General features: G+C 31.8%; 1 protein-coding gene across 1 annotated transcript; it reads right to left on the reverse strand.

Annotated features, from left to right (window-relative positions):
• Positions 1-1404: 1404 nt before the first annotated feature.
• On the reverse strand, positions 1405-19795 carry LOC143084303 (uncharacterized). Its single transcript, XM_076260714.1, has 12 exons — positions 19724-19795; positions 18243-18473; positions 17419-17493; positions 15482-15592; positions 14865-14981; positions 12352-12506; positions 7437-7482; positions 6922-7152; positions 6015-6089; positions 4058-4162; positions 2777-2947; positions 1405-1500 (listed from the first exon to the last, which is right to left on the reverse strand). The coding sequence occupies exons 1-12, from the start codon at positions 19793-19795 to the stop codon at positions 1405-1407; spliced, it is 1485 nt and encodes a 494-aa protein (XP_076116829.1).
• Positions 19796-20147: the final 352 nt, after the last annotated feature.

A 20147-nucleotide genomic window follows, 5' to 3' on the forward strand; every position in this document is an offset into this window, starting at 1 on the left:
TTGTTTTTTTAAGTGAAAAATATAATAACACAACGCAGACTTTTTGACTAAAATTTTTGACATTTGTATCTTATATGTCTGTTGGTTGTGCTCACATAGTGTTGTCAATATAATGCAAGTATTTTCAACTATCATTCAAGTTTCGTTCTTTATTAAGAAAAAAGAATGAGTTTTTGGCAACTGGTGTATGTAACTGTACCTTTTCCAGCTAATAATAAAGAATTGCTGTATTCCTCCAAATAGTTTGCGTAATATTATTGTGTTTGAGTTAGGTGCCTGATCTTGATCAGCTGGACCTTTAGTTTCATGTGTATCCATTGAAGTAATCAATGAATATTCTTTGTTTGCAAATAGGAATCCAATAATCTATAAGTGTAAGGTTAGCGGCTATATTTTTGTAAAACAAATCATGAGATTAATATTTTTAACACTAAATTTGGTATTCATGTAGCATTTATATCATTCTAAGAAAATTTATTTCATGAATTTTACGCAAATGTCAGAATAAGAAACAATTTTACTAAACGCAAAACAACAATGTATAACATAACTGTTCCTATGCCGATTACGTACGTTGTATGATTATTAAAACATAATGTTATGTTGTGTTTGTTGACCATGCGTGATCAAATTTAAATATGTTCTATTTCGACATAACTATTTCAATTTTAAAAATCCATTTATATCAGATATGTGTATCTTTGTCTTATTGTTTGCCTATTACGTTTTGCAAAAAAATATTTGACTTTTGGTAACGACAACATGAAATAACTATATTTGACATGTCAATGTCTCTTTTTTAAGTGTATTGCAAATAAATGGATAATGAAAATATCTTAGACAAGAAACGCTTTCTTTGTCGAAAATCCCAATTATCATAAAAGGAAGTCTGCCGTTCAGCAAAAATACAATTGAGAATAAAAATGGGGAAACTGTGAAAGAGACAACAACCTGATCAAAGGGTAGATGCAATTTAAAAGTGAATGGTTCTGATTGCCATAATGTTTGCGATGGGATGACTTTTTTTCAGATGTGATATGTTAAACTTTGTTGTGTGGAGAAGGCGTACATAGAGTCGACATGTGGCCGAATACACATGTATTTTTCATTACAAAGAAACATTTCACCAACCTAACAAAATTCTTGCATCTTTTCGGAGTTTATGCAATTCCAGTATTTTTTTTATAGTAATTTTGTATTTTGCAAGCTTTTGAACAAATTTTTGCTATAATATACATTGTAGCAGTTGTCCTATTTTTAAAGGTATTCTACACAATTTGTGTTTATTAATGTATTTGAACTAATAAGCATGTTTGTTTCTCAATTATTTACTCGTCCTATATGCAAATCACAAAGCAAATTTATAGGGTTTGCGATTGAGATTTCAATGTATCTATGCAAGTCTTATTTTACTACCTCAATAATCATTTGCACTGACACTATTCCAAGAAACCAGCCAATAAACATTTTGGTTTTGAAGACTATCTTTCCAGTGCATGTCTAAGATAAAATAAAAGTATTAAAATCACTTTAATTAACCTTTTGTATCTACACAAAAACTGTTTATCTGTATATGCTGTCCATCAATATGTTTTAAAAAAACATACTCATTTGCAAAAATAGATACCGCCTTATAATTTGTAGACATTATTACGTTGATTTCTGATAATAATCGAATTGTGTGGTATTCTATTTATTTCGGCAAGGTTACAGCAATGACTTTCGATGGTAAATGTACAAGTCTTTTATTTTCTTCATTCTATGAATGTTATGAACAGAAGTACATACATGTATATATATTTAAATGTTCGTGAAGTCGTAATTTTCCAATCCTTTTATCGTTTACCACCCATTATAACAAACAAAACAATATGTATTTCTTTGAAGAACACAGTTATATTAGTTATGTTGAGTTTGAATTACAAATATATCGAGTTATGAAATCACAACTAAAAACCGTAAGACATACAATAAAAAGGTGCTTTATTTATTTTTAATACTGCTGCTGATACACTTAAGTTCCTTAATGTATCATTAGGTCATTAGTACAGGATTTCAAACTAATAACTAACAACAAAGATTCTGTCTCCTCTTCTTCAAAAAAAAGACACACCGAAGGGTTTGTACTAATATTTACAACACAATGGGTGCCACACGTAGAGCAGGATCTTAAAACCTTGGGGTACAACTGATATAACCACAATAATTTTGGGAGGAACGTGTTGTTCAGTCTTTTGTCGTATGTGTAGTGTATTGTGTACTGTTTATCTTTTCGGTGAAGGGACTTAATTTTCGGCTCTCCCTTGACACCATTTGCGAGTATGGTCTTAAAGAAACGACGATAGTCCGTCGGAAGGGGACGATAAATGGTTGAGCCGTGTATAGAGAGAGCCATATCACTTGTACGTTAAAGACACCCTTGCAAATTTCTTAAAAAGAGCAGTTTAACGCCGCTACAAGGCAGCACTCGCAACCGCAAAGTGGAAACGGATTAATACAGGTTGCAATAACTTGCATCTAAATCCCCTATAAATAAATATGTTTAAACTATCTGTTCGGTTTTGCAATGGCGTTGTCCGTTTATTTTTTGGGGCTTTTTTACTTGTGAGCTTGAATATCCCTTCAATATCCTTCGCACATCTTTTACAGCGTACTCTTCAATGAATTTTCATTAATGAATTTATTATATAGGCTCAAAGTAGTATACTAAATATGTTATAGACTGGAAGATCGTTTGAACATAGAGGATTACCAAATTAATATTTATTAAACTTACGTCTCTTTTGTATCCACCACAACTACCAAAATAGTCTAAATTATTTGAACTTGTAGTGTAATACGATCCTGCATCCATTCTACTCTCATCGGCATTTTTACAACAGAACTGGTATTCGTATATACCACTAAAACTGGTATCAGAAAACCAAAACACTCCACAGCACTGTAACTACATATGTTTACATGTTGATCAGTATTTTTCGTTTATTGGTTTTGTTCATAAGTGATTATCGTTACTCTTTTTTAAATATATAAGACCGCTGGTTTTTCTGTTCGAACTGTTTTACAATAGTCATGGTTGGACCCTTGTTAGCTTGATATTTGGTGTGAGCCAATGGTCCGTATTGAAGGCATTACTTTTAACTATATTTACGTTTTATACATTTTGACTTTGATAGATATTTGACTTATTGACACTCAACCCACATTATCTTATTAATATTGTTTATACGTTCAATATGTTCACAATATTGTCATTAGAACAAGTAAAAAAACTCTTCTATTTCACGCATAATACTTGATATAATTGACGACATGCAGCGGCTGTCCACTAATTTAATAAGCCGATAAATAAATCGTTTTAAATGAAACAGAAGAATTTGTTAGAAAGATTTTCGGGAGATAGATTTTGTAATACTATATTTACCGGATTTATTATAACATAAGCAACACGATTGGGTGCCAAATGTGGAGCAGGATCAGCTTACCCTTCCGGAGCAAATGAGATCTCCCCTAGTTAAGGTGAGGTGTGTGTTGATTATTCTACAGTTTTCTATGTTGTGTCATGTGTTCTATCGTTTGTCTGTTTGTCTTTTTCATTTTTAGACAGTTTATTTTCGATTTATTAGTTTGATTGTTCCTCTGGTATCCTTCTTCCATCTTTTGCACATCTTGAGATGTAGTTATAGTCATCCAGGAAAAAAGAAATAATGAATTAAAAATTATCTTAACAATTTCAAACTTTTATATGCTCTGAAAATTCAAGGCAAATAAACTCATCATAGATACCAGGAATGGAATTTTGTATTTGCGCTAGACACGAATTTCGTCTACAAAAGTCTTGTTATTGACGCTAGAATAATAATAAAGTGAAAAAGACTAATTAGTCGCGAAGTTGAAAAGCATTGAGGACTTCATGACACTGTAATAAGTCTTTTTCATAAAGAAGAAACTGATATGTTGTTTATCACAAAAAACTAATCGAAACGTTCATGTTGGCGATCAAAAATATCTTTATTTAATATGCAATTATTTTTTCAACAAATATTATCCAACATACTTTCATTATCATGTTATTCCAGTTTTCTGTTAATTTGTTCTGAGTGTTGTTGTAGTAATATCCGTTCTGTTGTATATAAAGTTGATCTTTCATGTCGTCCTTAATCTGAAAATGGAAAAAAAAAATGTTATCAACAAATATTTATGACTACAGATAACATATTTTTATACGACTTATATAGTTATCAAAGGTACCAGGATTATAATTTAGTACGCCAGACGCGCGTTTCGTCTACATAAGACTCATCAGTGACGCTCATATCAAAATATTTATAAAGCCAAACAAGTACAAAGTTGCAGAGCATTGAGGATCCAAAATTCCAAAAAGTTGTGCCAAATACGGCTAAGGTAATCTATGCCTGGGATAAGAAAATCCTTAGTTTTTCGAAAAATTCAAACTTTTGTAAACAGGAAATTTATAAAAATGACCACATTATTGATATTCATGTCAACACCGAAGTGTTGACTACTGGGCTGGTGATACCCTCGGGGACGAAACGTCCACCAGCAGTGGCATCGACCCAGTGGTGTAAATAGTTATCAAAGGTACCAGGATTATAATTTAGTACGCCAGACGCGCGTTTCGTCTACATAAGACTCATCAGTGACGCTCATATCAAAATATTTATAAAGCCAAACAAGTACAAAGTTGAAGAGCATTGAGGATCCAAAATTCCAAAAAGTTGTGCCAAATACGGCTAAGGTAATCTATGCCTGGGATAAGAAAATCCTTAGTTTTTCGAAAAATTCAAACTTTTGTAAACAGGAAATTTATAAAAATGACCACATTATTGATATTCATGTCAACACCGAAGTGTTGACTACTGGGCTGGTGATACCCTCGGGGACGAAACGTCCACCAGCAGTGGCATCGACCCAGTGGTGTAAATAGTTATCAAAGGTACCAGGATTATAATTTAGTACGCCAGACGCGCGTTTCGTCTACATAAGACTCATCAGTGACGCTCATATCAAAATATTTATAAAGCCAAACAAGTACAAAGTTGAAGAGCATTGAGGATCCAAAATTCCAAAAAGTTGTGCCAAATACGGCTAAGGTAATCTATGCCTGGGATAAGAAAATCCTTAGTTTTTCGAAAAATTCAAACTTTTGTAAACAGGAAATTTATAAAAATGACCACATTATTGATATTCATGTCAACACCGAAGTGTTGACTACTGGGCTGGTGATACCCTCGGGGACGAAACGTCCACCAGCAGTGGCATCGACCCAGTGGTGTAAATAGTTATCAAAGGTACCAGGATTATAATTTAGTACGCCAGACGCGCGTTTCGTCAACATAAGACTCATCAGTGACGCTCATATCAAAATATTTATAAAGCCAAACAAGTACAAAGTTGAAGAGCATTGAGTATCCAAAATTCCAAAAAGTTGTTCCAAATACGGCTAAGGTAATCTATGCCTGGGATAAGAAAATCCTTAGTTTTTCGAAAAATTCAAACTTTTGTAAACAGGAAATTTATAAAAATGACCACATTATTGATATTCTATATTATTGATATTATATGGTAGGAATAATACCATATAATATCAATAATGACCACATTATTGATATCAATAATGACCAGATTATTGATATTATATGGTAGGAATTCGGTTAAATAAGTTAAAAGATGAAATACATTTGGAAATTGTTGCGTATGTCATATAAGTGAGAGGTTGAGCTAGCTATAAAACCAATACATCATTTTTTCATGAGAAAATGCCTATACCAAGTCTGGAATATAAAAGTTGTTTTCTATTCGTTTTATATGTTTGAGCTTTTAAATTTGTCATTTAATAAGGGTGATTCCTGTTTGATTTTTTCTCAAAGTTCAGAATTTTGTTGTTTTACTTTTTCCAGGAGAAAATTTCTCTTTTGCAATATTAATCAAAACCTATTTCTATATTTTATTATGTATCATGATTGAATAATTACTTATGTTAGCATACGTACCTTCTGAATTAACACAGAGAACACTATGATACTAAATAACCTTGGAACATGTAAAATAGTGGACAAAACTGAACTCTGAAAAATAGTTATATACATATATGATTCTAGCAATTTTAAAGCTGATTGGTTAATATAAAGTTTAAAAACAAATCAATGTTGATTGGTTAAGTGTGGTAATTAGGCGGACTAACACTGCTCAAGAATAGGAACCAATTCAAATGTAGTTTAGGTCGTTAAGATTCGGATATAAATACATTTTTGTATAGAACTGTATCAAGTCAGGAGCCTGTAATTTGATAGTTTTCATTTTTCGATATATATCTTATTGTATTTTAGTTTTGTTCATAAATGACAGCGTTAGTTTCTCATTAAAAATTATTTTCTTTTGTACTTGTTGGGGCCTTCAGTAGCATGATAGGTGGCATGAGTTTTGCCTTATTTCCGTCGAATTTGCAATCATACGATATGTTATTAGTTTAATACCTCTTTTAATTGAATCATATATGTATCGGCAAAACGTTTTAAACTCTGATGATTTTCCATGAAAAAGAAGCTCTGGATGTTAGAATTATTTCACTTGAGATTCCCTAGCAATGAACCATCATTTCAGAAATTCGCTATAGTGAATAACTTTTTGGTTACGACATATCAATCTGTGCTTTTGATGGTAAAAAGTAGCAAATTAACAAAAAAATGTTTATCAAAAATGCAAAAGTGTTTGACTTAAGAACTACACGTTTAAGGAATGAACACAGATTTGTAGAGGTCAGTTTACACACCAATAACCATTAGAAAAATATTTTTAAATGACTTAAATAAAACAAACGTACCACTTTACGTTAATTATAATTAGGTAACTACTGAAATAGATTAGCCTAAAAATCACTATTAGTATTTGGCAACCTACCGTGATCAAAAGGCCTGATGATTTTCTCCATGACCCAACTATTCCAATGATTGATATTACCATCGCCAATATACCAAAAACTACACTTGACGCAGCCAATCCAACAAGTATATCATAGAAATAGTAATTGTAAATCTGTATTTGATAAAAGATATATTTGAGGGAACTATCATAAATAAAGTTGTCCCCAATTAAAGTCAGTCCTAATCCAAGGAGGCCACCTCCTACTATCTGAAATGTAAACCATCAATTATTGTTATTTGGTTTTACCCTTATAATAGGGATGATATCTCTGAATTACTATCACTGTTATTCTAAGTATTACTTTACGAAGTTATAAGAAATTATCACTTTCGAGTTTTTCAATTAAAAAAAAAACATCAGACTTGATATAATATTTGTAAACATAAATGGTAGAAAAAAAGATCTTCCACGTATATTGTTAGGAATATCATTAAATGTATTCGTTTTTTGTTAAAAGAGTTTTTATTTGTATCTATAAATAAAATACTCACAAGGGAAGTGATCTTCAGTATAACTGATAAAAATGCTGACTTCGATCTAAAATTGTTGGTTTTCATTTAGTTATACTTTGGTTTTTTTTTTCTTCCACAAACTGACAAATATAAGCCGGCATTAATCTTCATTCAAATATCCTATACTGTATTAAGATTTTTCTAACTTGAAGTTATGCATTCTAGTTTCAAATCATCAATAAAGGTCATCGGTTGATGCTATTTTTAAGCAAAGTTACAAATGTATACAAGGCCAAGTACATTCTTTAGAAAATGTCCATATAATGTACAAGTTTTGTCTACCGTCGCTGTGCAAATATGAAATAAGAGGATTTTTTCGAATAAACGAACGGGGGATCATGAGAAAAAGAATGTAGCCATGTCCTTCTTTTAACAAACTACTAGCGATTAGCCTTTTAACTTTCTGGAAATATTTTTCTTTATATTTTATTTTCCGTCTCTTCTCATTTTCTCTATTTGTCATTTTGTCAAACACTTATATAAGGTGTTATCATAAAAGTGTTTGAAATATTTCAATCACTCATTTGTGTTTCTTCCAATGTAATGTGTCGTTGCTATTTGTCAATGTATGGTGCAATTGCTAAACCATCATACATGAATTTTTCCCTTTGAAAAGTTAAACTGTAGTTCTCACAAAAAAATAAGGAGATGCAATATGATTTTCAATTATTCAACTGCCTACCATAGTGGTCATATAATGGATGTTAGCAATTACATGCAACCGAAATCCCTTCAACCGTGAAAAAAGCATATCAGATAATCGGGTATAATAAACCATTGCCGTAAAATTATGAATAAAATCAATTGAGAGAACAAGCGGACTGAATTATGACTTCACAATTGACGAAAAAGAAATATGACCGACAGGAAAACTACAACCAATGTTCCACAGGCTCCTGACACTTCGGATATGCACGTAGAAAATTCATTTGCAGGATAAAACATGTCTGAAGACGCTTACACTCACATAGCCTGGGACAGTGTTTTAACAGAACAACATAATAACAAACAATAAAGATTAGTTGAAAAACGATAGGCTGATCAATTCGATTCAAAGCAGGGTACTTATACATCCTTCAAAATTATTTAAGAAACAAAGTACAGATATAATATTAAAAAAAAAACTGCATCTAAGACAAATATAGCAATCAGTACACATTTATTATCTAAATGTATTTTGAGTAAATAGTAAGTAAAGGAAACAGTAGTCTACCGCTGTTCAATAATGCTAAGTTGATAAAGCGAAACAAATCTGGCTCATAAACCAAAATCAAAGGAAACACATCAATTATGAGCGGAAATCAACGGAACAACAAAAACACTGAACTGCTACAAAAACAAACTTCAAAATACATATAAATATTTGGTCCTCAATGCTCTTCAATTTCGTACTTTATTTGGCCTTTTTAACTTTTTTTGATTCGAGCGTCACTGATGAGTCTTTTGTAAACGAAACGCGCGTCTGGTGATACACAAAATTTAGTCCTGGTATCTATGATGAGTTTATTTACACAGGTCAGGACCACTACCTTATATGGAAATGCATAAATTAGCATACTTATGTTCTCGCACATGTATATGTTTATTTACATGTGACGCAATTTATTTTTACCTAGGTTTTTAACCAATCCACTAAATGAGTCACAATGCATGATGGACTACTACGTGTTTACAATCTTCCAAGAACACGTGTTATTTACTGAAATACAACACATTTTTTCGTGCAATGCGGGATTCACAATTTCGCTTAGTTTTTCATTTTGTGTATCCTCATTTATAGTTCGTGATATAAAGTATTACTTCCATGCTCAGATTAACGAAGAGTTGTTTCTATGCGAAGAAAACAGTGTTTGAATTATCCGATAAATAGCCATTAACATGTTTGACGATGGCACAGAGATTTCATGTATTTGTCCACCAGAAAGCAACGAAACAACAGCGAAAAAAACACAATTACCCATGAGACAAACTTACTAGTGTAAAGTAAGCTGTCGATAACAGCCGGTGCTGATATTCACGAGTACAGCAATTTTCGTATAGATAAATGAAGGCAAATGTGTGATCCTTGAATTTTGTGTTCTTAAAAAAGGCGTAGAAATATTTACATACATGACAGTGTTAACAAAATCTATAATTCCAAACTGTTCCCTTTGTTTTGAAGGTAATGAAGTCAGCAACTGTAATATCAGTGTGTTCGTTTTTAACAGGCTCAGACTTTTTCCAAACTGAATAAATCATTACAGCTGATTTCGTATACCTGCAAAGTAAAACTTTGGTTGGCTTGCTTGCTTTGTTTGTATAGTTGTTTATACAAGCTTTGAAATAAGATTGACATCTTTAAACAATATATATATATAGGCTTAGTTTAACTTGTATATTTTATATTTTGTACAATATACAAACAAAGCAAGCAAGCTGACCAACGTTTTGCTCTACATGCATTAGGAAATAAGCTGTAATGATGTTATCCATATGTATGTGCGACATGGTGGAAAATTTTATATGTTTTGTGAAAATTGCAGCGTTGGATCTATAATAAAAAAGAAGATGTGGTATGATTGCCAATGCAACCGCTGTCCACAAGAGACCAACATGACACAGAAATTAACGTTTATAGATCACCGTACGGCCTTCAACAATGAGCAAAACCCATACCGCATAGTTATAAAAGGCCCCAATATGACAATGTAAAACAATTCAAACGAGAAAAACTAACGTCTTTAATTATATAAAAAAAAAATGAACGAAAAACAAATATGTAACTCATAAACAAACGACAACCACTGAAATACAGGTTCCTATACAATATATTTATTTTGATGGGATAGATTTCTTCTACTTTTATACATTTAGTTGGGCCGAATTTTTTTTTTTTTTTTTTTTTTTATTGTTTTACACAAGTAATTTTTGGGTCATTTATAGCTTACTTTTCAGCATTGAACCTATGACTGCTTACTTTACTGAAACAGAATAAGTCTTTGTTGGTAAGGTGTCTCTTTGGCACTCATACCTCATCTTCTTATTTCTATATACAAAGCACGTTTTCGAAAAAAAAATATAATAGGTAATATGGCACCCACTATGATCCAGAGACTTTTAATATTGGAGATATTTTACATATGTCAGGACAGCAGCCAAATGATAAAAAAAACCCTGACGTATATTTTGTGATAAAATTAGCAACAAACGGATATTATCGATGGATGAAACTATAAAAAAAAAATGAGCTATAAATCGTACCTCCCCTTTTGTCCAGGGTTAGGACCCCCTTTTGAAATGGCTGGAAGCGCCCCTGCCGCTTTCATAAAACTTAATTTTAGCATACTGAATATTATGATGTTCTAACTTTAAGTTCAGGTCCTGTTAAAAAAAATTTACTCATTCAGTACAGAAAGAAGTGTTTCAATGAAAGCAGAGACATATAATACAATTATGTCTCTGATGAAAGTTTCATGTTTTTCTAGGCAGAAATGATTTTGGAATGACATTTAAATACTGATTGAAAAAAAGCTTAAATGATTTTCTTACTGGACAGTGGTCACTTCATTGGATAGTTCACTGTTTCGTGTCGTGAAATTAATGCAGGTCCAATTCATACAAATGTCATAACAATGCACAAAACCGGTTCAACTACTTTTGCAAGGCGGAAAAGAAAGTCGAATCCTGAAGCCAGTAAACAATATTTTTTTAATCTGAGCATGCAAATTGAAGATTACGTTATATATTTTACATTAAATATATTTGCAGAATAAAAATATTGGTAATGAGAGTCCCAGACAATATATCAGTTGACTGTTTTTCCCACTATTTCCACGTGTTTTAAGTAGTATTTTACTCGTAGTAGCCCACAATGCATTGTAGTTCATTGAGTCGATTGGTCAGTTTTTCAAGGCCATATTGGCCTTGTGTTTTGGAAATTACTATGCAAATATATTCTGACGTCAGAAAATCTAGAGTTCTCGACCTGTTACATGACATTATGATATTCCAAACCGCAAAAATACAGGTAAGTTTATATAAATATAAAAAAAACAATATTAAGTATGGTTTTATTTTACTTATATCAAAGTCAATATTTATACGAATAAAATTATTATCTAAATTTATAATGCACAGATTTGAATTGGTAAATCTTTAAAATGCATTTATCTAAAGGATTGATAATTTATCTAAATGTCGGTAAATAACATCCACAAAACATATGATGTGCTATTTCGTTTAAAACAAAATGTGTATTTGTACAACCATACTTGCAAACCAAGTACTTATATTTATGGAAACTTTTACCAAAAGTTTAAGCGATATTCGGTAAAGAAATCGTGGACTAAATAATTTACCAGTAACACTTATATAAAGCTGATTTAACCCCATCACGTCATTACAGACGTGGTATATTCATATGTATGGTTTGTGCAATGGCTTGTATTAAATTTACATAAAAGAACTATAGACCATATTCTGTTCATGCTTCCAACGATAAAATTATTCTATATCTTACTGTGTGACGTTTACATGCTAAACAACTGATGTACGCCAAAGGCGCGATTATACATTTTTTTACCTATTACGTCTGTTTGCTTTGTACACTCATCGTTATCAATATAATTGAATTTGATAAGACTGTCATACAAGTAAGAGGTTTAGCTAGCTGTAAAACCAGGATCAATCCACCACTTTCTACATAAGAAAATGCCTGTACCAAGTCAGGAGCATGATAGTTGTTTTATTCATTCGTTAGATGTGTTTGAGGTTTTTTTTAGGGACTTGCCGAATTGAATTTTTCTGGAAATCAGTATTTTTGTGATTTTACTTTTTGTTTGTTTTAGAACTGCGTTTATTATTTATACATATAGATTTTTAAAATGTTCCTCAAAAGTGATTTCCGTGACATTACCTTTGCCAGTTATCTTTAGCAGAAATTAACAGAGTTCGGAGGATACCATGCTTTAAAGAAAACAGCAGATAGTACTTGTTGTCTGTAATCTTTGATTTCTTTTCTTTGAATTCCAGTTTCCTGTACGTATATTCTACAGCAACTATGATGAAACACTGCAGAAACACAAACATATAAAGCTTCGTACATCGTCGTGAACTTAGCTCAGTAGTAAAGTTCAATAATATAAAAAAAGAAGATGAGGTATGATTGCTAATGAGACAACTATCCACAAAAGACCAACACGACACAGACATTAACAGCTATAGGTCACCGTACGGCCTTCAACAATGAACAAAGCCTATACCGCATAGTCAGCAACTTCTCTTGTTTCTATTGTTTCTTCAACCTAATTACAACGCTTTATATAAAATTGATCACGTTATTAAATTATATTTTCATACATTTTGGAATACCGAATTGAAATTTAATATCTGCAAATAAAGTAACAACTACAATGTGCTATATATACATGATATAGTTCTTAGATAAAATATTAAGATTTTGGAATGCAATTGAAGAAAGTTAATTTCAGAATACGAATAATATCTTCACTTATCACGTTATACAGTAGATTTTTTAGTTAGAGTATACTTTATCTTTTCGTTTTCACAAAGTGTTGTTGTACCAGCATACACAGCATCTAGCAATACAACTATGTTAAAATCACTATTTGGAAAGTCTTTTTAGAGAAATTTTGAATTTCACATGTACCCCTATAACATGCTTAATATAGACTTTTAAAAAAATGAATCCCAAACCCGTCGTACCCTCCTTTGGTATTGACAAGTAAGACTTAAATCTCCTTTCTTTATACTGGACCCATATACCTAAACTTAAAAAGAAGATAATGCATGTTGACAGAGAGATATAAGTCTGTCTCTTTGCAATTTTAATAGTTGAATGCAAATGTTGTAATCAAAAGCAATACTTAAATATCCAAACTATCCTTAATATTCAAGGTAGACGCCATGATTGAAGGAGCAGGGAAAAATAACCTCCGAAGAAAAGAAAATCCCAATGCAAATAAGATTGGTTACAAAATATCTTCATATTATCATAAGTGGTTCCCTTTCAAATGACTTAAACACAACTTCATACATTTAAGCTAAAAAAATAAATGAATATGACACTATTGAAAAAATGGGCTATATAATTTTCATGGAAATGATTCTTATATAAATTCAGACGATGTCAATCACATAGTCTTAAAAATTCACTACAGTACTTCAAAGGTTAATATTTACTTTCTTTGTATCCCAATTTGCAGTAAAAACATTTTTTTTTCTTCAAATTTTCCCGCACCCCAAGGATGACTGGGATATAGAAATATGGTCACTTGGTCTTCTCCCGACCCGCAATAAAACGCTTGCCAAAGTGGGGCGTCCGTTAGGCTTAGCGGGATGTGTCTAGTTCGCAGTCACGTCTGGTCAGAAGGGAGACGTTAAATCCGATGCCTCGTGTAACGAGAGTGCCACGCTCTTTGCACGTTAAGAACCCTTGCACCAACTCTTTGAGGGGTCCGTAGGTGGTTTGTTGCAAGGCAAAACTTATGTCCCTATCCAATATACCCTCATTTCCCAGTGGCAGTCCAAATTTCCTCCACCATCGTCCTAGATGACCTCTATTGTAACAACCTACCTATTGTATTTATCGTTAACTTGTTCTCGTCCTGAATATGCATGAAATATTTGCCACTGGACGTTAAGCAACCAACAATCAATCAATCAATCATTTTTTTTCGTGCCAAATTTAAAATTGAATAGTTACATCGTCATAGTTAAAGTATTGTTTCTACAAATAAACTCATCATATATACCAGGAGTAAATTTTGTATTTACGCCAGACGTGCGTTTCGTCTTCAAAAGACTCATCAGTGACGCTCGATTCCAAAAAGGTTAACAGACCAAATAAAGTAAGAAGTTGGAAAATATTAAGGACCAAAATTCCTAAAAGTTTTGCCAAATACAGCTAATTATTTGGTAATCTATTCCAAAGCACTATTTTTTTTTAAATAATAAGTTTTGTAAACAGTTAAATATAACCATACCAATGATGGAGTGTATCAATTGCACAATGATCTATTCAACTACTGTATCAGTATTCTTTCATACTCAAGGTGTAAGTTCGAATGACGCTAGGCATTAGGATTGTCAGTTATTATCAAGCTGTCAGTCGCGAATGGTTCAGTAGTACGGTATATTTGTTTATGTACTCGCTAATAATATGTTTATTCGGTTATTGATGTTTAGACACCAGACTAGTCGTCTAATATGTAACGTTGTTTTTTGAATTAAAGTCAGATTGTGACATTTGGACTAAATGTGTATGCACGTGGCAGATGATACATGCATATCAGGAGATGAAAACCCTGAAGAACCTTGTAAATGATTATACCATACCTGACTATTCTAAAATGAAGGTACTTAATAACAGGTTTCATCTCTAGTGAAGTCAACCTTTCTTAACCATACCTGACATATGATACACGTTACAATCAGTCCAAAATATATCTGCAGATAGCTACTGAGCTGCTCATTATAGATTGCAGGACAGAAGTAAATACCGGGCTGTTCTCCGTCACATCCCAGCTATATAAAAATAAATTTTACTACAATTATAATGCATCAGATACAAAGTTTAACTTTAACTGTCTTCCAACAGATGTTTTGAATGTCATCTTTAGTAAGTCTTTTTGTTGTTGTTTTTTTTTTCTGTTAAAAGTTTTGTTGTTCCGTCTTCATGGTCTTGGTACAAAATAGTACACAAAACAAAATATAGAAAACTAAGCTGAATGATATGAACCTAACTTAAAAAAATTAATGATCGCATATGCTTCATAAGGGTACGTACAACCCGTCGTGTTGCACAGGCTTGTACAAATTTTCACTCATATATTTATTTGATAGTCAGTTTTAGTTAACCTCAACACCCGGACACTAGTGATCAGAGTAGGTCTACTTTTTTCAATAATCATTTTCTAAATCTTGGTGATTTATTGAATCTATGGTGGGATACTAGATTTTCATTTTTCACCATTGCAGTACAGGGAGATCGATTTTAATGTATGTTAGAACAATTAAAATCTTACCTTTGACAGAAAATTTGGAAATGTATAGTAAAGATATGTAGATGATATATAACTCGAACCTGCTTCATAAGCGTGTATATAATTCATTAACGTTCCTCTCAGTTTTGACTTCTACAAATATAGATATAAAAAAAAGTTTAACGAAATGGCAGTAATAAACTAGTAATTGGTTTGAAAGAGACCATATATGTGACCAGCCACGACATATCCAGGCTTATGGAGGTAGAACGTCATTGTGAGAAAAACGCCGTTAACTATATGTGACTAGCCATTTCCAGTCTTAGGAGGGTACATTGTCTAAAATTTGATTTTTGTATATTTATCTAGAATATTCCGAAACAAAACTCTCTGTCATGTTATTATGACATATTTGTTGTAATAGCAATGAAACGAGACATTTCGAATACCGGTATGAAAATGAGACTGTTCTATGACGACTTTTACTTATTGAAGGCACTAATTTATAATACACAAAATTGTTCTATTTATTGGCTCTTAGTGATGTTTAATAGCGTTTTTGAATAAAATTTCAAAGACTTAAATTTACTACAATGCAAACAATTCTTATCTCTATTTTAGAACATGTAATTTAAACTTGTTGAAATAAAATTAGTTTAAAATTTGTCAAAGTAAGCTTTAAGAATTCCTTTTTTTTAATTTAGATTTATTATGCATGTCTCTAAACATAGTATGCGACGCGTAACAGTTAATAAGTAAGTGTTCTCATATATTAATTTGATACGGTGCATTTATTATAAATATATTTCAGTCTTCATTTATGAAAGAAAATCTATAGAGCAGAGCATTATTTGTTTGTTTGTAGCTCTATTTTAGAACATGTTATTTAAACTTGTTGAAATAAAATTAGTTTAAAATTTGTCAAAGTAAGCTTTAAGAATTCCTTTTTTTAATTTAAATTTATTATGCAAAAGATGTCTCTATACATAGTATGCGACGCGTAACAGTTTATAAGTAGGTGTTCTCTTATATTCATTTTACGGTACATTTATTACGGATATATTTCAGACTTCATTTATGAAAGGAAATCTATAGAGCAGAAATTTGATTTTTTTTTTCAGTTTAAAATGTAGATTCAAATATTTTTCACTTCAAACGAAAAAGTAAAACTTCTTAAAAACTTATGTATGATGTATAGTTCGGCGTCCGCAAAAGAAAAGCAAAGGATTTTAAAGTGTTTATATCTTCTTCACAAATACGTATTTCGTTGAATCTCGATATTTATCATGTTTATAATTTTTCTAACAATGACGTTCTACCTCCATAATCCTGCAAATGTCATGGCGGGTCACATATATGCTTCCTAAAAAAATGTACAACGTAATGTAATGTGAATTAATATGTTTTTTTTTCTCTATACCTTTGTTCAACCTATTCGGTATAATTGAAATTACCTAATTCGGTAAGATTAAGATTTTAACATACATTGTATCATTGAATATGAACCAATCAAATACATACTAGAAAGATGAAGGGGCCTGCAAAAGAAATCATACAGAATGTTATTTATAGCTGTCCAAAGCCTGTAAGTCCGTTATTGTCGTTTGTTGGTGTATATCATGTTTGTTTTTCTTTAGTTTTTTTTGTGCATAAATATGGCCGTTAATTTTCTGTCTTGAAATGATTTACATTTGTCATTTGGGTCGATTTACATCTATCTTAGTTGTAGGTTTTATTTCATTGTTGTATGGCATTTGACAACCTATACGTCAATATCATTTTGTTTCTTGGGGAAGGTTTTTTCATTGACGATTATACCACATCTTCTCACACGTATTTATTTATGATGAAGTTGTGTTAGGTGGAAAGTTGCATTTTACATTAAATCAATGTTTTGGGTTTTTTCGTGGTTTTTATATCACGATGGAACTTTGTTGTGTATGTCTTCATAGTATTAACATAATAGTATTAACACTTACCTCATTGTATAATGCAGCAAGGACAACTATGTATATACTGTATATCACAATCATCAATGATCTCAGTAAAACAGTCTGCAATATTGAATCTGATAGGTAATACCTAATGTTTTATGTGGATATTTTTTCCAGATACAAATTTAATGTTATATAAGTATTTTTTCTTTCTTATTTCTTCTTAATGTCGGGTTCAATTTAAAAGTATCAAACGATAGTCATACTAATACCTTCATGTCTGTTTATGCACATTTTTAGTGTATAATAGTACTGTATGTTGGAGTGGACCTACGATACTAAAATGATGTTTTTATTAGTTGACAATACTGATTGTTATAAAAGTAAATAATCTATAACTCATTCTATGTTCGAATAACTTTCTCGCGTATCGACTCCATGGTCCTTCTAATAATTGATACTATCAAACCGTGTATATCTTTAATATTTGTATATCTTTTAGTTGCATTTTCCTGTATGCCCGTATCCAACTTTAAACTTAAGGTTGTTTTTCTATTTGTTAAATTTGTTAAATCGAAATCGTATTGATCATGTAAACGAGAAAACCATCTCATATTATTATTGATTTAACATTCGTCAACCTACATCCTGACTTTATACGTTTAGAAATGAAATAAAATGTCAAGATCCCCGATTTGTTTATATGACAGATAAAATTGAAATGTATGTACATGACTGTGTAAATCTTAAGATGTAAAAAAGAAATAAACAACGTTTTCATTCTAAACAACCAATCGCCATAATCGTTCGTACAAATCTTAACCCACATTTAACCTACAAATTGATATACCGTACTGAGCAGGGCTTACTATCGCTAACATCTGCTTTCTCCTACCAAAGGCTCCCCATATACCAACTACGCCAGTGAGCAGTTCCAGCACAAACACTCCAATAAGAGAAAACACAATTGCTTTCACCATTGTGCCAAGTGGCATGCCGGAAATTTCTTGCATATTTACGACTTTAATGACGTCATCTTCTAAGATATCGTCACCAACTTTAATGTAGATTCCCATCATTATAAATCCAAAGGAAAAAGCCTAAAACAATTCATCAAACATTGCAAATCTTGAAATGGTGAACTAAGACACATTTTGATCAATTGATTGTTTAGTTAGTTAACGTTCAGTGCCAAATATTTCATGCATCTTTAGGGCAAGAACAAGCTGACAAATGATGCTATAGATAGATTTTATAAAAGAAGTTATCCGGGATTATGGTCGGGCAAATTTGGACTGCCTCTGGAAATGAGGGTATATTGGACAGGAACAAAAACTGTGCCTTGCAGCAGGCCACCTACGAAAAAGTTGTTCAAGCGTTCTAAACTTTCAAAGAGCGTGTCACTCTCTTTACAAGAAGCATCGGGTTTAGTGTCTTTGTTCCGACCAGACGTGGCTAAAAAATTGTACATCCCGAACAACCAAACGGACGCCCCACTTTGGCAAGCGTTTTACTACCGGTCTAAAAGAATACCAAGTGACCATATTTCTATTCCCAAATCACCCTTAGGGGGAAGACACATTTTTAAAATTGTCAGCGACTATGCATTTCAGCTAGACAACTTTTTCAATCTACTCCACTCTTATCCACCTTCGGATCCACAAGGCAATGAATTCAATTGGCCGCAGTTCTAATTGACTGCGTCCAATCAAAAACGCCTTTAAGAAATCCCGTGTAAAGGTATAGTTTGTAAATAAAAAATTAACACGCTCCATCTTCTTCTGAATCGGACGAAATTTAGCAACAAGTTTTTTTTTAAGTTTTCATTCGACTAATTAGAGTTCTTGTGTACGTTACTCGCCCAAATGTTGATATATTAACATGATTAACGTAAATATTAAGTTTTGGTTTCACAAGATTTGTAAACATTAGACACAACAATTTTCAAAACTGTGCACTGAAGAGATTCAATTGCAGCAATTAGTGAAGGATGGTGTAACCAGAATCGAAGATGGCTATAAAGATCAAATGAAAGTTTCACTTTATAAACTTTTATATTCGAGAAAAAAAATCTTGATTAACCAGCATTCTGTTCCAGCACACAGGCATCGAACTATCAGTCATACATTTTGGCGGTAACAACCACAGACTATAATATAACACATTTCCTGCAGTATTTTTCTTCGATATAGGTTTTGCTTAGTATATCTAATGTAGAAGACTTCTTGTGGTATAAGATTGTTTGCAATAATTTTAATTTTACATTTGCTTCAAGAAGAATTAAGAAATAATATACCCTAATATATTATTAAATTTATCAACAAATGACCTTCAAAATGTATTTGCTTACCTTAGTTATTATGGATGCTATCAGAATAATATTTACTGAAATAGTCAAAGGACCTCTTTTTATAGTAGCCATTTTAGGATATATATATTGGTTTATTAAACGATAGCTCATAAAAATGATTTTGTTGATTACAAGATTTAAAAATGTTTTATTTCAAAATCCATTGAAGCATTATAGGTACACATAATAGATTCATTTAACTTCGGTCTATTTAAATATTCAAAACTTGATTTGATGTGATTATATATTTATATATATATATGTTACCTGGTGTAAAGATAATATGCCTTCAACCTAGGACATATCTATCAGAGCATTTAAACTGATACATCTTATATTTTATAGTTATAGTTTATTCAGAGTCAACGCACATGTTCATTTACGTTACATCGCCGTTTGTACGTGAGAATTTTGTTTCGTATAA

Source organism: Mytilus galloprovincialis, chromosome 7 (assembly GCF_965363235.1).
Source record: "Mytilus galloprovincialis chromosome 7, xbMytGall1.hap1.1, whole genome shotgun sequence".
NCBI lineage: Eukaryota > Metazoa > Mollusca > Bivalvia > Mytilida > Mytilidae > Mytilus > Mytilus galloprovincialis.